The following is a 19,680-nucleotide window of genomic DNA, read 5'->3' on the forward strand; positions in this document are numbered from 1 at the left end:
TTTAATTATATGGATTTATAGATTTTAGAAGCCAGGCTTTTTTGACTTTTAGAAGATTTCAGGACCTTTGAATTATAATTCTTAGAAGGCCATGTGTAAAGATATTTTCATATGTCACATTCATGGATATTTTGTCATCATTTCAGAGTGCTAAGGTAAGCACTTTGAAAACACCCATGGGCCTTGATCATGTAGAGTAAACATCTACATGTATTTTATGAACCACTATTCAATTTCCACTCTAATATAGAGAACTGTGTAAATACCAGATGGAGTACAAATGCTCATTTGCATTGTTGTTTAATGTATTAATTTCTGTGGCCTTCAGTCAGGGAATATTATGTGCTCTGAGGAATATGCCTCTTCTAGGATTCCATTTATTGGAAATAAATGAGTGACATCAGATCAAACCAGTTAAGTACAAAGGCACTTGACATTTCGTATTTTAGGAAACGTGATTGCAAAGCTCCTTGACAGTCCATTTACGTAAGTCTCAATAAAAGATGGTGGACCATTCAGTGACAACAACTGTAATTTCTAAGAACTAGTGCACTTCTTCCAAAACTTCTTCACAGATTTTGGGACAAGCTGTCCTGACCCCTGTGTGTGACTGCAGTTTGATGAAACATGAGTTGTTGTTCTGGAGAAGTCCCTTTTTTGCATACCTTTTTGATACCCAAAGTGCTGGCAGAGTAGCTCCCAGACATTTTGCAGATTTTCATGAGAGCAGGCTGATGGGTTTGCAGTAGCGATGGTAAATCTTAATTTTTCTGAGTCCCAACAGATGCCAAGAACAATTAAACTTTTTTTGTCTCATAGCTTGAGGACACTGATGAATATTCCCCTCCCCCTGCAATGGAGAAAACTGTGCAGCTTTTCCATGAAATCTGTGCAGATTGGCCAGAAAACTGCATAGTTTTCCTGAAAGCACACAACTTCACCTGAAAACTGCGCAGACTTCCCTAAAAACTGACATTTTTTCCTGCATAGAAGGAAAATTAACAAATTGTGGGGTTTGTGAAAGAAAGTATGCTTCCAGACAACTAAGTATGCTTTTTTTGTTCAAGATTGCCTTTTAAAAGGTAGAAAACAGCAATGTTACATACGAGCAATGTACCTTTGTATGCTCATACATGTGTATAGTTTTGCTGCTAAACTGCAAAGTTTCTCAAATTCTTGTGCAGTTCTCAAAAAATACAGAATTTATGTTGTACTGGGGGGGGGGGAGTTCAAACAATTTGTGGGAACCTTGGATGTGCATTTTTCTTCCCATGTAAGTTTCTCAAGTGATCAGTAACTCCAAATTTGCTGGGAAATTGATGAATTTTCATTTCATCCCTAATTTCCAGGTGCCTCCACATCTATATTAAAATGCCACCTTTTGCTCAACATCTTTTTCCCACTTCACTTTTCCCTATTTCACTTTTTCATGTTGCACTCCAAGCAGTAGACTGTAACTCTTGTCTTTGGAATTAGAGAGGGTGATGCTTCTGTGAGATCCGGAGATGCCCCTACCATGATCTACATGCCGTTTCCAGATCTTTTAAGGGTCAGCAGTAAGATGTAATTGTAGTCCCAGCCTACCTATAATTGTTGTTGTTGAGTGCCTTCAAGTCATTTCCAACTTATAGCAACCCTAAGACAACCCTATTGTGGGGTTTTCTTGCAGTTACTTTGAAGGTGGTTTGCTAGTGTCATCATCTGAGGGTGAGAAAGTGTGACTTGCCCAAGGTTACTTAGTGGGTTTACATGGCCAAGCTGGCATCTGTACCCTGGTCTTAGAGTCATAGTCCAATACTCAAACCATTATACCATGCTTGTTCGCTGTACCAACCCAAAAGGCACAGAAATCCTGTTTAGAGGCCCAGGCAGTTTTACTGGTTCTCCATATTGCGGGATTTGTTATTAATTTCCTTGACTATCTGTTCTGTAAACAACCCTATGATAATCCTCCTTCCTCAACAGAAGTATTTAATTACTAACAGAAACAATGCTACTTAACTATTTCTTTAAAAAATAATAATGAGGAAAGCAGTAATTAAAGTTTGCCTCCACTACAAGAAAGGAAATTGAAATGGGGCAATTCACAGAGAGGATATTCAAGGGAAATTACTAAGTAACCCTCTAGGCAGAATCAATAGAAAGCAATAAATCTGTCTTAACCCATAAGCAATCAACTTTTATTTTATGCTGTCCAGGTCTTTTTCTAAATGCACCTTTCTTCTGAGTAGACATTGTGATAGGATCTTGGCCATAGATAAAGGCATTGATAGTGAAAATAGTATTACAAGAAGTGAGAAAGAAGTATAGCAATGAGGAAAGACATACTATCACCTCACATGACTGCCTAAAACACTCACTACTATGGGTCTTCTCCTGTGGCCCACCACCATGGCTTGAGAGTTGACATAGTTGCCCTGTTTCTCTTCTGACACAAAGAGGAACAAAGGACCAGAAACATCCAGCATACTACTAATTAAACGGCTAGTTCAACCCTACCATCTCCCCTTTTCATGGGAAAAACAGCCATGTAGGAATCTGGTGGTAGAAAATTACAATAGTTCTTACTAGTGGAGCAAATATTAGTCAGAAACTATGGTGCAGTATGCAGAAGGAGTGCACATACCATGATAAATGCCCCCTTTGCTTGTTGTGATTGTTGTTTATTTATTTATATCCTACCAGTTAAAGCATATCCACTAAAAAGACAAAGTCAGTGGAGATTATCACATGGGGTAAAGGAGGGATCACTCCCATCCTTACCCTGTCCTTATTGCATTGTACTTATCCCGTCTTTCTCCTATCGGTGGCCCCATAATTGTACTAATGGGAATTTCCGTTAATAGACAGTGACCATGCCACTTCAATGACAGGAGAAGGACAGGATGAATGCAACGTCGTCTGATAATCTTATAGCACAATAAGAACAGCAAAAGGATGGGATAAGGATAGACTTTATATGATAATCTTCATGCAATCATGCCTTAAAGACACCTTAAGGATGGAGTAAGGATTGGAGCATCCCTCTTTTACCCTGTGTGATAATCTCTAATAAAATTGCACACAGTAGTTTGGGGAAAGTTAGGGGACATTTGAGGAAGTTTTTGCATTACCTTCCTCTTAGGCTGAGAGAATTTGACTTGCCCAAGGTCATCCAGTGGATTTCCATGGCTGAGGTGGGATTTGAACCTGGGTCTCCCAGATTGCTGGTCCAGCACTCAGATTGCTACACTTTGTTGGCTCACTAGCTACTAGGACAAAACAGGACATGAACTATCAAATCCATATAGGATTGAAGCCTAACATCCCATTGAGGTGCTATTTTTGAATAAGAATCATGAACAAGAGAAGAGGGGCTAGGTCCAGAAATGCCACCTCCAGTTTCCCTGTGATGTGTGGCTAAGGTCTACAGATGGGTTCTACATACATTCAAGGAAATGCAAGTAGAATTAACTTGAGCTGAATCCCCCTTGTTTGCTCAGTATGGAGATGTTAGGGGATCTTTAAGAAAGGCTGATATATATGGACCTATCCTTACTCACATCATGTCCATTTGCTGTGTTGTGTCATAACACCTGAGCAGATCTTGAGTCATTACATGAGATGTTCAGGATTCTCATATTACTTATATAATGTTGTTTTCCAAAGATGGTTGAGAAGGAGGAAGAGCAATCAGTTTTAGGAAGCACAGCCGTAAGCTTGAATGGATGTATCAGAGTTTTCGATTTCCTGATTTCTCCCTTTCCCAGGCCAGGGCTGCACCTGTGATGCCTGCAGCAAGATGTTTGTGGATGTGGGAAATGGCCTGGCTCCCCGCCCGCTTCACCCCTTGTTCTCATTATAGGAAATGGAAGGAGGTGAAGGCAAAGAGATGAGACAGAGAGCTACGCCGTGCTTCTGCTCTAGCCCTGCTGGCAGCTAACTGCACCCAGTGATGAATGAGCTCATTGCTGGGTCCTGCACGAGCTCCTCCACTGAGGATTCAGAATCTCTAATAAGGCAGCCTGCATTTCCCCCCGCTGTTGGTGCCTGTGTGTGTTTTATTAACTGTACCAGACTAATATTGGACCACAGTGCTGGGATGGTGTGATAGGAAGAGAAAGACTGTTTCAATTGAGGGACAGCAGCACAAAACACATAATGACGGAGCAAGATAGGAGGTGGTGTCAGGGGGGCTGTATGAAGAAAAATCTCCCAAATTGAGACATGAGCTATTGTTTCAGTGCAGAGCTACTACCATCAATCATAAGAGAGAAACATGTTTAGAGGTCTGATAGCTGGAGCCAAATTTCAGCCTTAATGTGTTAGCAATGGCTTGCTGGATGGAAAACATATGTGAGTCCTTGTGGGTGAAATGGCAGCCTAAAAACCCCCTGGGAATGATCTCCCATCCCCTTTTCTCCTTCGCTTCCTCCTCTTTAATTATCAAACAGATAATTTCTTGTTAATCCTCTGATCTCTGGTCACTGGTTGTCTCTCTGTCTGGCATCCAGCTTCTGGTACTTAGGAGTCATTATTTGCCTTCTGAGTGAGGAATGGCACAATCACCTCCCACTTTGATTACTGCAACACATTTTACATGGGACCACTCTTTGAAAAAGTGTTCAGAAAGCAGAAAGAAGGCTACTGCAAAATGTGGTGGCTAGATTGCTTTGTGCTGCATGCTTTGTTTATGGTAATGCACCAGTCTGTGCTGGCAATTTGTTTCTGGGCAAAATTCTAGATGTTGGTCCTCACCTATAAAGTCCTAAATGTCTTGAGGCCAGCATAGTTGAAAGACTGCCTCTTGAAATATGGGAGGGCCTTCAGTATGCTCCATGACCAACAGAGGTTAGGTGATGGTCCTATCCTGTATGCATGCTCTGGGGGCAGCCCAGAGTATCCTGGCCCCACAGCTGCCTTGCCCTTTTGAAATGTCATTTTAAGGTCATTTTACCCCAGTTCTGGTGCAGAACGTGCCAGACATCATCCAGACTGCTCATACCAGAACTGGAGTTTGGGCATGCATCATCCAAACAGGACAACACCAGAATGGGGTCGGGAGAAACAGACCTTTTGGCCTGTGCAAACAAGACCTTCTTTGTAGCGGTATCCTGATTGTATAACTTTTTGCTGAGATTAAACTGACCCCTCTCTTTGTTTCATTTTAGTCAGGCTGTTACAATTTTGTTGTAGTTATTCTGCTTGGCTTTTTATTTGAAATGTATTAGCTCTTCTCTTTCTTTAAGACTGTTTTTCTCCTGCTCTCAGTTTTGCTGTTTGTGATGTTTTAGGTTTTGTAAATTGTTTAAGGTTTTCATGAATTTATTCAATATTTGATATCTCACCTTTGTCCCATTAATGGGACTCCAAAGCTGTTTAAAACTGTAAGCCACCTTGGGGGCCACAAGACAATTCAAAGGTAATTTTATGAATGGATGAATAAAATGTTTTTAAAATTTATCCTATGCAGGTTTTTGGGGATCTGGGCTTTCTTGGAGGTCTTTTCAGTTAGCAGTGGTTGTGAAATCAGTATTCAGTTGGATTTTTGTCTGAACTGGGAAACAATAGTTAAAAGTTTTGAAACAAGACAGGATATTAAGCCATTTTCTGGTCTGTTTCAAAAACTACTAACTATTGTTTTCCAGTTTAGATGGTCTGGGAAACTATACAAAGTTGAAAACTTCCTGGTTTGTTTGCTGTGAAGGAAGGAGTGATAGGACTTCTTAGTTTATTCAACTGAGATATGATTGTCCAAGCAATGCTGATGTGTCTTGGCTGCTATTTGACATCTAAGCTGGCCTCTTTTACCTGTATCTTTTTACTCTTTTATATTGTTTGGCTATGTAACAGAATTATGCTTCTCATTTCATAAATAGTCTGTAGAAATAAAAAAAAAGAGGTATGAGATAGGAAAATAATTCACATGAGGGCTTTCATAGGAGAGACACTTATTTTCTAGTATAGAATGCTATCATGTTTGCTAGTGTTGTTGAAACTCATTCTGAAAACTCTCCATCTCATGGACACAAACCATGCAATCTCAATATGACAGACTGGGGAGGAGAGTGCCAGTTCTAAGCAAGAGAATAGGATACTATTCTCAAGCAATTTCAAGCAAGTAATAATGATTGGGTTTATCAGCTCTCCCCAGCAACATTAGCTAGCATGTACTTGTTTTTTATTGGTACCCTTCCATTTTCTGTCCTATATTAAAACTATTCATGTGGGAACATATATTAATTCAAGGAAGCTACCAAGAACACTTCAGGTAATATAGGGAAATGCCCTAAGAACTGTTCCTTAGGACACAGAATCATAGAATGTTAAGAGGCCACAAGGGCCATTTACTCCAACCCCCTGCCATGTAGGAATGATACCTAGGTGCCTTGTGGCTTCCATGGATAGATGCATGGATATAGATGTACCATATGGGTGTCTCATACAAACAGTTTGCTCACCTAGTAGACCATGGACTGTGCTTTTACAGAATCAATGTTCACTTAACTAATCAAAAATAGGATCTCAATTATTTCAGCAGTTCATACTGTGCATTTGCAGATTTAGCAAACCTAGAGGGATCAGCAGCCTCATGAGCCATCCCATGTTTGGAATGGAAATTATATTACTATGCAATCCTAACTCAAAAATGTGCCCTCTGAAAGGCATTAGAAACAGGTAGAAGCCTCTTGTTTCAGCTGAATGGGCTTTTGGTTGCCAGAACTAGCCATCAGACCCTACTTTTGCTGGGTGATCTCAGAGGGACAGGGTTGTCCTTTCACTGACATAACTGCTCTAGCAGAAGGGGGAAAGAAAGGATAGTCAGACAAGGGACAAAGCCACTGTCCCTAAGTAATTGCAAGTTTCAATAAGATGAGAAATTTTGGATTCGCTGCAGATTCAGCTGGCTTACTGTTGACACAGCTGATCCTCCGCCATCTTCATGAGGTAGGGTTGTACTGTTAGTCTCAAGGGTTGGCCTTGAGACAGCTGAGTGTACCAGCTGTAATCTACCCTTGGGACAGCTGTCTCCCTGTGAAAAGCATTTGGTTCAGTGTTTTCAAAATACCCTTTCTTCTTTGATACCATATTTCACCTTGTTCTGCTATGAGGTCTCCTCTTATTCAAGGAAACAGTTAGTCTTTTGTATGCTGGGAAGCGGGGTGCTCCTGTGAATAGAATATGTTCTCGCATGTCTGAGATGGTGAGAGACCTTCAGATGAACAGAATGGCTTAGCTGTAGAGATATCATTTGAATCTGTGTCTGATTAAAAATAGATTCTGGCTAGATTCCAGAAACACTGTTATTCTCTTTTATTTGGCCAAATCCCTGAGAGGTTGTCTCTGTCCTAGATCTCAGTGATGCAACAAAGGGAGGTTTCCCTTTGGCTCTGGTTAAAAGAACCAAAGAAAGTAGGTGAGGAGAAATCTGTGTTTTGACACAACTGTGTTCTGCTTGAAGATGCATGAAGGCAAGCCTAGTTACCCAAGGAGCCCGGAGTTCCACCAGCTTGTTTCACTCAAATCAGAAATCATAGTAGTTCATAATCGTGGAACTATGCAACTCAGTTGCACGAATATAGTTACTTTTGGAGTCTCTAAATGTTAAACATCTGCTAAAGAGAAAGTGGCTGGGTCAAGACCATTGCATCACACACTCTTATTCATGGATATTTTGAACTCTCCTTGCTATATATATATATATATATATATATATAATAAAATGCAAAATAAAAGTAGGTTTGCCTTAGCATCACCTTGAGAGAGCTGGAGAGAGGTTTGTCATGCCCTGCCTCTGAGGCTGAGAGAATGTGCACTCTCCTTGCCAATTATTATTATTATTATTATTATTATTGCATGACCTTAGCATCACCATGGGAGAGGTACAGAGAGAGTGAGTTGGTCATGCCCTGCCTTTGAGGCTGAGAGAATGTGACCCTCACAAAAGAGAAGGAGGGGCAGGGTGGGGTGCATGGCAGGAATTCTGCCATGATGGATAAAACCTAGCATTCGAAGGGATTCCATGGGGTCATCCAACCACCCCCTCTTCTACCATGAAGGAATACCTAGGAGTTGGAGTTGAAGCCGAGAGCATGTCAGTTGCCCAAGGTCAGCCAGTGAATTTCTATGGTGAACTGGGAGGCTAGAGTCCTGATCCCAGCTCAGTCATGTAAATCCATAGGGTGACATTGGGTACGTCACACTCTCTCATTCATGGATATTCTGCACTCTCCTTGCCAATTACTATTATTACATACAAGTAAAGTTTGAAGGAGCTAGGCATGTTTAGCTTGGTAAGAGAAGAATGAGAGGTGCTATGACTTAACTCTTTAAATACCTCAAGGGCTATCACAGAGAAGAGAGGGCAGACCTGTTCACTGCTGCCCCAGAGGATAGGACCAGGTGTGATGGTTTTAAGTTAGAATCACAGAGTTGGAAGAGACCGTAAGGGCCATCCAGTTCAACCCTCTGCCATGCAGGAACTCACACTCAAAGCACCTCTGACAGATGGTCATCCAGCCTCTGTTTAAAGATCTCCAGAGGAGGAGACTCCACCATACTCCAAGGGAGTGTGTTCCACTGTTGAACAGCTCTTAATGTCAGGAAGTTCCTCCTAATGTTAAGGTGGAATCTCTTTTCCTGTAGTTTGCATCCATTGTTCCTGTTCTCTGCAGCAGCAGAAAATAAGCTTGCTCCATCCTCAATATGACATCTCTTCAAATGTTTAACAGGGCTATCATATCACTTCTTAACCTTCTCTTCTCCAGGCTAAATATACCCAGCTCCCTAAGTCTCTCTTCATAGGGCATGGTTTCCAGGCCCTGCACTATTTCCAAGCCCTTCACATATTTCTGTTAGATTGATCTGGAGAATCTAAAGTATCAATATTACAACCAGGGGTGTGAAAACATGTATACTATACAAAGAGTCAGGATTGACTGACTGTTGCTTGTTACTGGCTATCTTGCCTTATAATTTGTGAAATAGTCATGCCACAACAAATAGACGTTATAATATTCTGTCCGCTTGAGCTTTCACAAATAACTGTCCTTGGGTCTAAGTTTTTAGCAATTCTATGTGTTAAATATGAAAGCTGGAAATGCACACATGCACACACATACACATCCTTTCTATTTTGGTTGTTTGTTTTGTTTTTGTTTTTAGATTCTAGGGGTCAAAATGTTTCATATTTTAAGATTCAGCATGATGCCACATGCAAAACCATACAGAGTATCTAAAATCTTTACTGTGTTTAAGAGTCTTGCTTGGTAAGAAGAGATTAGAAGAAACATCTGGACTAGAAAAATATATCTTCATTCTTAAGATTGCAGAAATATATATTTTGCTTAATTAAGCCCTGATTTATGTCTTGGCAGCTGAATCATAGAGATTTGCCCCCCAAATCTGTCTCTGTGCGGAAGATGGAAAAGGGCATGCTACAGGAACATCTTCTGACTGACCTGAAGGTGCCTCAGAGCTATGAGGTTCGGCTGACGCCCATAACTCGCTTTGGGACTGGGGACATGGCTTCTCGCATCATCCACTATATAGAACGTAAGTGTCTCTTTCTCTGCACTACCTGATATAGTCACCAAAGGTCTTCTTGAAGCATGGTCCTCATGCTTGGAATTGACCAGAGGAAACCTTGTTGGAAGATGCAGAAGCTTCTGCACTTGGTCTCCCTTTTCTCTTGTCCACTACAAATAAGATAAGAGATTAGGAACTTGACCTGTCTTTTCTTGCCTGCTTGCTTCCTCTGTCTTCCTCTGATCCTAAAGCATTATGGACACATTACATCATCTGGTTTATATCCGTTCCTTCTGTTGTATCAAAAAAAGAAACTAATCAAAGGCTGATCACCGCTCACTTTCTGGAGGAAGGCTCTGCTGTGTGCTCTCTTCCTCTCTTTCTGGAGAAGGATATACAGAGCATACAGTATATGTTTACTGTCTTTATTGTTCGAGAATATTTTAACAAGGATCAGGCTGTTCTATCTAAAGGATGGACTTCTTTAATAAATATTCTTTTTTTAGGATCCTAAAACCTATTTTCAGCCTCTACCTGATTCTTGAAAACTCCACCTCCTAAAGTGGTACTATCACTGTTGCTGGAGAAAAGAGTCTAACAGGCTTTGCCTTCTAATAAGAATCCCTCTGAATCCAACCCATCAAACATGAATATCATTTAGTAGTTTCCAGAAAGGTTTTTGAGCCCAAACATACATCATACCTGGATTTCTTTATTACACTTACATCACTGGTGCATGTGTAGTTTCCAAACCATATCCACAGACAAATCTCACAACCACATCTCCTTAGCAACAGCAATCAATCTGCAGTATGTATATGTATTCATTACATCCCTTGGTGCATTTGTAGTCATAAATTCTTTATTTATAAAAGGAAAATAGACAGGTGAGAACTTTGAAGGAACTAGATGCAAATAATGTGTTATTTGTAATTAATTCATTTCCCCAAAAACAAAGGCATATATTTATTACAACTGTAGCTTAACTTCACTCCTATTGTCTTATGGTTAGTTATTTTTACAGAGTCAGGGTTGCAGATTCACTGATAGAGAATGTGTCCATACAGTGGCTAGCATCCTGATTAAGCTGTGAAGACACCAGTGATCAAAGAAACAAACCAGGGATCTATGCAGACTACCCCTAGTTTTACAGCCAGATTGGGGCCACGGCAACTGCACGCCATGGCCCAGATCTGGCCTTTGCAGGGTACAAAAAGGAACCACAAAAAGTGGCTCCTTTTTGCACCCTGCAAAAGGTGCAATAGCCACAGCACCACAGCTTTACAGCACTCCTTTGGTGCTGCGTCATGCGGACACAGCGCCAGAGGAACACTGGGACGCTGCACATCGTGTGGTGTGGCACACGGTGTCATGTTGGCCTGGGGCGGAGCCGGTTCATGTGTCATATGGACGCTATGCCCCAACTTCGCACCCAGGCTGGCTTATCCTGCCAGTCTACACAGCCTCTCAGACTTTATTGTAAGAGTACTCTCTAAGGATGGTATGCTAATACTGAGCAAACCTATAACAAAATGCAAAATCCACAAAACAGTGATACTTTTACTGGGACAACTAATTTGCTCAAAATATATATGCAACCTTTCAAAGCTTCATTGGCTTCTTCATCAGGCAAATCATACAGAAGAAAAGTGACAATGTTCCAAAACACATTGCAGAAATAATCCAGTTTGAGACCGCTTTAACTCACCTGGCTAGGGAATCCTAGGGATTGTAGTTTATTCTGGCACCAGAACTGTTTGGCAGAGAAGGCTAAATGTCTCACAAAACTACAGTTCCCACAGTTCTCTAGCATTGAGCCAGAGCAATTAAGGTGGTCTCAAACTGAATTATTTTCGCAGTGTGTTTTGGACCAATGTTAGAGTCACAGGCCTACATTTGGTCTCAGATGCTGCTTCTGTTATCAGTTAAGATCATCTGGAGGGATCTCAATGCAGACAGAGGCCATTCCCCTTCTTGGCCATGCAGGGACTAGAGACAAAAGGCATTAAAATACAGGTAATAGAATTTCAACTTCATTAGTGACAGAAAAGTAACTTCCCTTGAGATCCACATTGTCCCTGCCCTTTGAGAAGTTAACTTTCTCTTTCTTAGGCAGAGAACATTGAACTTCTCAAGAAGTCTCTATCTGTTGTGGTTGTTACTGTGTATGTTTGAGTCATTTCTGGCATATGGCAACCAGAACCTGCCTGATCTTGGAAGCTAAGCAGGGTCAGCCCTGGTGAGTACTTGGAAGGGAGAGTTCCAATGACTACCAAGTCCTGTAGGCTATATTTCAGAGGAAAGAACTACTTCTGAGTATTCCTTGCCTAAATAAAAACCTTTGAAATCCATGGGGTTGCCATAAGTCAACAGATGACTTGAAGGCATGTGTGCGTGCACACACACACACTTCATTAATAGCTTCACTACTAAAGAGCTAATATACCAGGCAACGTAGTCCCATCCAAATGTGTTGGACAACAACTACCATAATCCCTGATGATTGGCCATGCTGGTTTGGGTTTGTAAGAATTGCCATACAAAACATCTGGAGGGCATCAGGTTGCTCATCTCTGAATTTTTTTGTTGCTGTTGCTGTGTGTCTAGAAGTCTGACTTATAGTGCAGTTGGCACACTAGCTTCAATTGTGCAAAAGCATTCCTGGTCACTGCTAAATCTCTGAGCTGAATCTAGGAATACCCCCAAACTGTGAAGCTGCATAACTCCATCTAACATAGGCTCCCTATTCCCAGACTTGTGGTACAGAACTGAAGGATCCAGCAAAGGTTCTTTTTTTTTTTCTGAACAGGTCTTACCACAATCTTCTTCAGGCATGTTAGAACCCTGCTTTGTTGTAAAGAGGCATTAGTCACTTCTGTCCTCTGACCTGTTTAATTAGCCAGGAGGAGCAAGGGTCTTTGGCTCTCACCTCTCCACAGATCCTCTTCACATCCCCAGTCTGCACAAATTCAAAAGTATCCATCAACACTAGATAAGCAGGAGGAACAGTTACATCCACTGGAACTATATCGGCTCTGATGTCGAGGGTCCTATCTGTATTGGCATGGGGTAGCCTAGAGTATCCTGACCCCACAGCTGCCCTGATCTTTCCCCATTGTAAAGACCCTCTGTTTTGACACAAGGCAGCTGATTGCATATGCACCCCTTTGAGCCACCCAACACATCCAAAACTGCCATGGGCCACTTTGCTCTGAAGTCAGAACGAGTTATCCAGTCTTGATGACTTGGCTGGGCACCTTCGTCTGACCTCAGAACAAATGACTGGTGGCAGTGACAGATATACCGAATGACAAAGCAGGACATGTTTCAAACAGGCACCTGTCATCAGAACAGAGGATTCTGAATCTTCCTACAAAGCAATTAATGAGATATTTTAATTCATTTTAAGGGGAGGTAAACCCCTTTTCTGATTCTGAACGGGACAAATGTCATCAGGTCTGTTTGCACCAGAGCTGGGGATTGGGCCATGTCATCTGGTCTCCCAACCAAGAGGACAAAGGGAATATGTTCTATTTGACATATATGGCCTAAGTCAGAGTAAATCCAAATGATTTTATCTGTAAGATGATGGAGAAATTCTTCACAGTGAGCTGTTGTGTGACTTACAGTTACATTCTTCTTTCGGCCAGGTTGTGACAGATCCTTTACCACTTGAAACAGCTCTGCTGAATGGTTCTGTGCAGATGCAATAGCCTTTAGCAAGAAAAGCCTTTTTTGCTACTCTTATTGCCCCACATTGCCTTGCTTCACATAGATTTTAGCCTGTTTTCAGTTGGACCCATTCTGAATTTTCTGCCACTGTTGTTCTAGTCTCCATCTTGCTTGTTTCATTGATGCCAGTTCCTTACGAATCCAAGTTTAAGCTAGTTTAGCTCCATTCCACGGTAAGGAAAACCTAGAAGTGATCATGTCCACCACCTGGTAATTTCCCCATTCCAGAGACCAACCAAGGCTTCAGTGGGATCACTTGCCAATGTATCATGAAACTCCCCAAGAGCCATAAGGAACCCATCCATATCCATAAGCCTCCTGGGGTGGAAACCTCAAAGAGTCTGTAAACTAATTTCACTTTAGTAGAAGTGGGAGAGAAAGGGGCAGGACGAAGAAAGATCAAAAGATCCATAACAGTATCAGTTTACATCTAAGAGGTAATGATAGGTGAATCACAAATGAGAAGACTTTCCATTACTAAAACTATTTAACCATATCACTGTTTGTCTCCCAAAGATGCCTTTAGCTGTTTAAATGCTGAACATTTTTGCATTTCCTAGACTCCCTAAATAGTGGAGGAATATCACAAAGGTACCTTGCTGCTTTATGTTCTGTTATAGCTATTAAGGCAGTGATGAGATGGATGAGAAGAGAGTGCATTTTGTACTCCAGACCAACTGGTTGTAGTATTCAGATTTTTAAAATACTAAGGCGCATTACAGACCACCTGAAATCGGCGGTCTGCTGGCACCTGCGGCATGGAGGAGCCCCAGCATCCAAACCGTGCGGCTCCTCCACGCCGCAAAAAAGAAGCCCTCAAATGGTGCTTCTAATTGTGGTGCGCTTATGACGTCGCGAGGCGCCAATATGTGTGTCCGCTACGTCAATATGGCGGTGCCCGTGTGGAAGGGCACCGCCATTTTGTACGTGCTCTGTGCGTACTAGGGTTGAGGGGCGTCTAGAATAGACGCCCCTTTCTAACCCTAGTACACCCCTTTCTAACACTAGTACGCACAGAGCACGTACTTTCAGCACGTTTGTAACGTGCCTAAGGTAACTAAGAATTAACAAATTCTTTTGAGAAATGAAGAAGGGAAGGCTTGTTTTAAAAGTATATGGTAAGTACTTTTTCTAGCTTTTTCATTTTTGAACTGCAACTGAAATTAACTATTTTAAAAACAATTGTCCAGTTTCTGAAACAGTACTATTTAGTTTAATCAAACTAACGAAAGTATGTGTGCTGTGTTCTGCTTGGAGTATTGGAGATATTGTGAGCCTTGACTTTGGTTACCAAGCAGCATCAAATGCATTCCTACTGCACATGAATATTTGATTTCTTGCCATCAGACATAAAACCACCGACTCTTTGCATTTCTGTATAGTCCACAATTTTAGTGGGATTACAAATGGCTTCAGTTTCCCTAAGGATTCAAATACTCCATTTGTCATGGGTTTTTTCCTCTCACCGGAAGCTTAACCAGAGTTAGATTTAGCTTGCTTACCAATTCCTGTTTTATGTAGGATTTAATTTTACAATGTTGCATCAGTAGCTACTGTTTCCTGTTCCCAACCACTGCCTCCCACACCATGTTCTTGAGTTTGCTTTGTTTCCATTAGTTTTGATAAATTAATTAGATATATAAACATTACATTCTTCATTCCTGAGCAAAACAATTTATTGACTGTGGCCAGTCTTGGTCTACCCCAGTTTACAAATCTGAGCTGCTGTATGTACTCTAGGAGTGCTTTCAGACAGAGGGACAGTTTGTGATTGAAAGGCACCATGCATATATTTCATCTTTTTCCTTGAAAGAGTTTTCTCAGGTAAGAAAAAAAGAGGAAAGAAAACAATAAGAAAAAATCAAGAGGACTGCAGATTGACTTCACCTTTTAGGCCTTTTGCAAGCTTTTAAGGATGAAGCAATGCAATGGCAGAGTAAAGCCCTCATGTGGAAGCATCCACAGCTCCAAATTGCCATACAGGTTGGCAGGGAGGGTGCAGGGACGTAGCCAGGATTTGGGGAAAGGGTGGGGGGGGTCCAGACTAAGTGCCATCATTATAAAGGGGCTTGGGTGCGGCGGCACAGTGGCACACACCATTCATTTTATCTAATGGAAGGGGGGTCTGGACCCCAAGGACCCCCCCCCCCTTGGCTATGTCCCTGAAGGGTGCCTGGGGACATGGACACTTATCAGATACATAGGGGAAAATTCAAACATTTTCTTCTGGTTTTGTCTTTGGGTATAATCATATAAATGTAACAGTAACCTTTTTAATGTCTCTTTCTGTTTTCTTTCCTAGCAATCAGTTACCCTAACCCAGTAGGTAAGTATGGTTGACCAATGCTTTCTTTAAAGGCTTCTTTGTATATTTAATATGTCTTGTCTGCTGCACTCAAAGAATATCATTAACTATCAAGATGATATCAGCTGAGGAAGAGCAGGATGTAAATATAAATGTTTGTTTGTTTGTTAGAATAATTATGCTCAAAGCACCTAAAATATGTAGCTAAAGCAGTTATAAGAATGCCCAGTGAAATTAATCCCCTTCTTATCTCAAATCCTGTGATGCCTTACTTGTTATTGTTTTAAATATACAGTCACCCCTCCTTTCTCACGGACTTGAGACCGCGGTCTTGAATATTCACGGAGGAGCGACCTCTGTTATTATCAATGGGGGTGCCCCCAGGCATGCACCCTGTGCACCCCAGCAAAAACGGAGGGCCAATTGTATATCTTATTTCCTACAGATGCTGTTGAGGTAGGTCATGGAAGAAAGGGGATTCATATATAGGTAGCAAGCATTAAGAATCCCTATGAACATTGCTGTTGTTTTTGTTGTTTTTGTTCTTGTGTCCTTCCAAGTCATTTTTTATTTATAGGGACCCTAAAGCGATCCTCTCATACAGTTTTCTTGGCAACTGTCTTCAGAGGGGTTTTGCCATTGCCATCCTCTGGGGCTGAGAGAGTGTAACTTGCCCAAAGTCACCCAGTAGGTTTTTATGCTGAAGCTGGGAATCAAACCCTGATCTCCAGAATCGTAATCCAATGTTCAAACCACTGTATCATGCTGGCTCTCCCCAATGAAATATTTATGCCTAAATACTATTCTCAGTTTTCTAGTCAGAACCATTCGTTTAATTGGATTTAACTACATGTTGATTTACCATTAAACAGTGGGTCTACTGTCATTGGGGTTAACCAACAAGATTCCAATCCCAACATGTCAAGGAGTTACTGCCAAAGAATATGCAGAGATCACAGTGGGATGAGTGAGAGATGACATAAGTGAGGAGTTACTTTTATTGTGGTAGTACCTGAGCTGTTCATGGCTTAGAGGTAGGATCTAGTGGCTTATATTGTCCTGTCAGTAAGAGGAGGGTAGTGAAGAAGACCCAAGGGTAGAATACTTGAATCTGTACAGACAGGAACTGTTTTATATCAGGTCAGACTGTTCCTGTATATTGTCTTATATAGTCTACTACTGGAACATAGAACTTCTTCAACCTCATGTAATACAGTTGCAGATTGCACCCCAGAAGCTAGAGCTGGCATTTAAACATGATTGCTTAGGTTTTTGAAGACCTAAAATAATCTTAGAAGAAAGTCACTTGTAGTTTATTTCCTGCTTCCAAAAATTTTCCTTCCAATGTTAAAGTATGCAAGAGACTGCCAAAAATCTGGTAAAAATGGCCCACCTTACATTTCTCTAAATTAATTTTAAAAAAATAAAAAATATTAAGGGCTGTGGGTTACACTGTCAGGGTGCATGCGCACACAGCCCCACTGAATGATTTATGTGGCTCCAAAGCATCAGGTCCATCACTGGCCTACAGGCTCACAGTCTAAACTATGTATGGCAAAAGGAGAGTAGTGGGGAGTGAAAATCAGTAACAGGCCTTTCTAACACCTTTAAGGCCACCTGTGTTACAGGCTAGTCTGAACAGAAGAATCCAAAACACTTGGCCTAGTTCAGTTTTCCAACTCTGTTCATAATATTCATATTGACTTTTGTTGAACTATAAGCTCTCATTATCTTTAAAATGCCAGATCCCAGGTGTTTAAGATGCACTGGTTGTCTCTAACAAGAACAGGATTATCTGGAATAGTTTCAAGAGGTTATGAAACTCAGCCGTAGATCATGAAGTACAGATAAAGTTAACACGTCTTTATTTAGGAAAGTGAAAGTGAGGTTGGCTAAAGAACTGAGAATAGATAAGCAGCTTGTGCTACAGAACTGGCCACCCATTAGTTGTTGGCTTTGAATATTTAAGGCAATGAATTAATGGGTGATAAAGGAGTAAAATTACTATCAGCATAGTTATTTGTTTGAGGATGTACAGCCAATATGCCTTCAGATGCTATAAACTGTTTCTCCTCCTGCTGGTTATAAATTATTGTTCTACCGCCATGGTCAATTAGGCAGATCAGATTGCTCAGCTGTCCAAAGTATCTTATGGATCATCTCTAGTGTGCACATAAATAATCAGCCTACCCCAAATACATATGTTGAGCACACTTTTAAGATGTTGTGTGACATCAAACACTAACCCAACTCATATTCTATTTTGAGTAAAGAAAGGGTGCTACAGACCTCATAGTACATCAGTTTGTTGTTCTAATTTTTCCAATACAGTCTAACAATAAGCGCTTGGAAGTGTTAATGTTTGGGCTACAGTTCCCAGAATACCTCAGTCAGTCAGTCAGTCAGGATTCTGTGAAGTGTAGTCCAAAAGACCCTTCTTCTTTGTTATCTAACCATACCAGTCACATCTTACCAACTTCTGAGGAAAAGGGTTTTGCCAACTTTGCTGCCTGAGATCTTTTTAACTAAAATGCCAAGAACAGAAATTGATACCTTCTCATCTGCTTCTGAAGCTATGTGGTCCATGCCAAAGGGTTGGGTGTTTTCAGTTTCTCAACTGCAGTTATTCAAAGGCTGATCCATTTCTCTTTACCATAGTCTGTTGATTTTTCTACTGAAACAACCATGGGAAAATGATAAAGAAAATGCTTTGTTTCATGATCTGTGTTCCATAAACATCTTCCTTTTGAATGCAGTGCAGGGGGATGGTTTCACCATGATGCATTCACAGAGTCTCTCTCTCTCTTTCATTCATTTGCTCACTTGCATGCACGTGCGCGCACACACCTTCTCTCTGCAACAATTTCCACATAACTTTCAAAAATCCTCATACTTGAAGCTGCTACCCAAACAGTATTTCATTCTGAGGAACATTTTGAGTATATGTGTTTTGTGGGAGAAGGGAGACATTCTCTTTTTTCTTAATTGACTTGGCAAGGGCCCATCTATTCACACATTGCAGCTTCTCCATGCTTGCAATGCAGACCGGATTTTTGCCAGATGTGAATGTCACTCACAATCAGCTATGTATTTGTCACATTTCTTTCCTGATGAATTCAAGCAGGAAGTATTCAGACACCTGGCACATCCAGATAGTCTTAGCATAGTACAGCCATGCAGGTGCGCCATGTGTAATGCACCTTTTTGTATTTTGTATTGATTTTTATTCTGCACTGTATAATAATAATGGCAGCAACCATAATAACATCAATCAATCGACTTCCGAGAAAACCTAGGAGGTATCATCATTTTTTATTTATATTCCATCGTTTTAACAAGATTGGGGCTTGAGGTGCTTGCAAATTAAAATGATTTAAAAATAGTTGAAACCTATTAAAAGGTCAACATAAAATAGAATTAAACTATTAACAGTACTAAAACAATTTAAAACATGCACTTAATGCATGTAGTTTAAAGTAGTTTAAAATAGTACAATTGAAAACAATATAAGACCCTCTAAAAAGCCCTTTTCTTAAAAGTGTTTAATTCTAAAAGCCTATCATAATAAAGAAAACCTCACCTGCCAATGGAAGAACAGCCAAAAAGGAACCATTCTAGGCTCCCCAGGGAATGAGTTCCAGATCTTAGGGGCAGCTACGGAAAAGGCCCTATCTCATGTACCCACCAACTGTACCTCTGAAGGTGGTGGAACTCAATAAAGGGCTTCTCCTGAGGATCACAGGGTTTGGGCAGACTCTTACAGTAAGATATGTTGGTTTTGCTGACCTTAAGCCATAGGTTTCCCCCTATTAACCCTTTTGCTTTTTAAATGTCATTTCTTTTCATATGAACAGCCTAATTTTATGACTTATCAGACCTCCAGGAAGAAGGAGGATTTTCAACCTGACGCTGGCCAGCCCTGAGTCAAGTGTTAAAGTTTCCCTCTCCAGCAATTTACTGCCCGTGTTCTTAGTATAAATGCTCTCATTATAATTATGTTGGATTGGTCTGCTGATCACCATGATCCACAAACTGATCCATAAAGGAAACACAAGACACATTAGGATGGAGATTACACACACACACCAGACACAGTATGCACAGACATTTTTATTTTATTTTATTGAATTTATACC

General features: G+C 40.9%; 1 protein-coding gene across 2 annotated transcripts in view; it reads left to right on the forward strand.

The window, feature by feature from the left end:
- The window catches only part of MDGA1 (MAM domain containing glycosylphosphatidylinositol anchor 1), a 387,001-nt gene that overhangs the window by 302,737 nt on the left and 64,584 nt on the right, over nt 1–19,680 (forward strand). For both annotated transcript variants that reach the window (XM_089529603.1, XM_089529604.1), the window contains exons 11-12: nt 9,357–9,534; nt 15,542–15,565. In XM_089529603.1, coding sequence (XP_089385729.1) covers nt 9,357–9,534; nt 15,542–15,565 — 202 coding nt within the window. The remainder of the gene's footprint in view (nt 1–9,356; nt 9,535–15,541; nt 15,566–19,680) is intronic.

The sequence above is a fragment of the Sceloporus occidentalis genome, unplaced genomic scaffold, assembly GCF_023333645.1.
Source record: "Sceloporus occidentalis isolate IW3139 unplaced genomic scaffold, rSceOcc1.0.p SCAF_6, whole genome shotgun sequence".
Classification (NCBI taxonomy): Eukaryota; Metazoa; Chordata; class Lepidosauria; order Squamata; family Phrynosomatidae; genus Sceloporus; species Sceloporus occidentalis.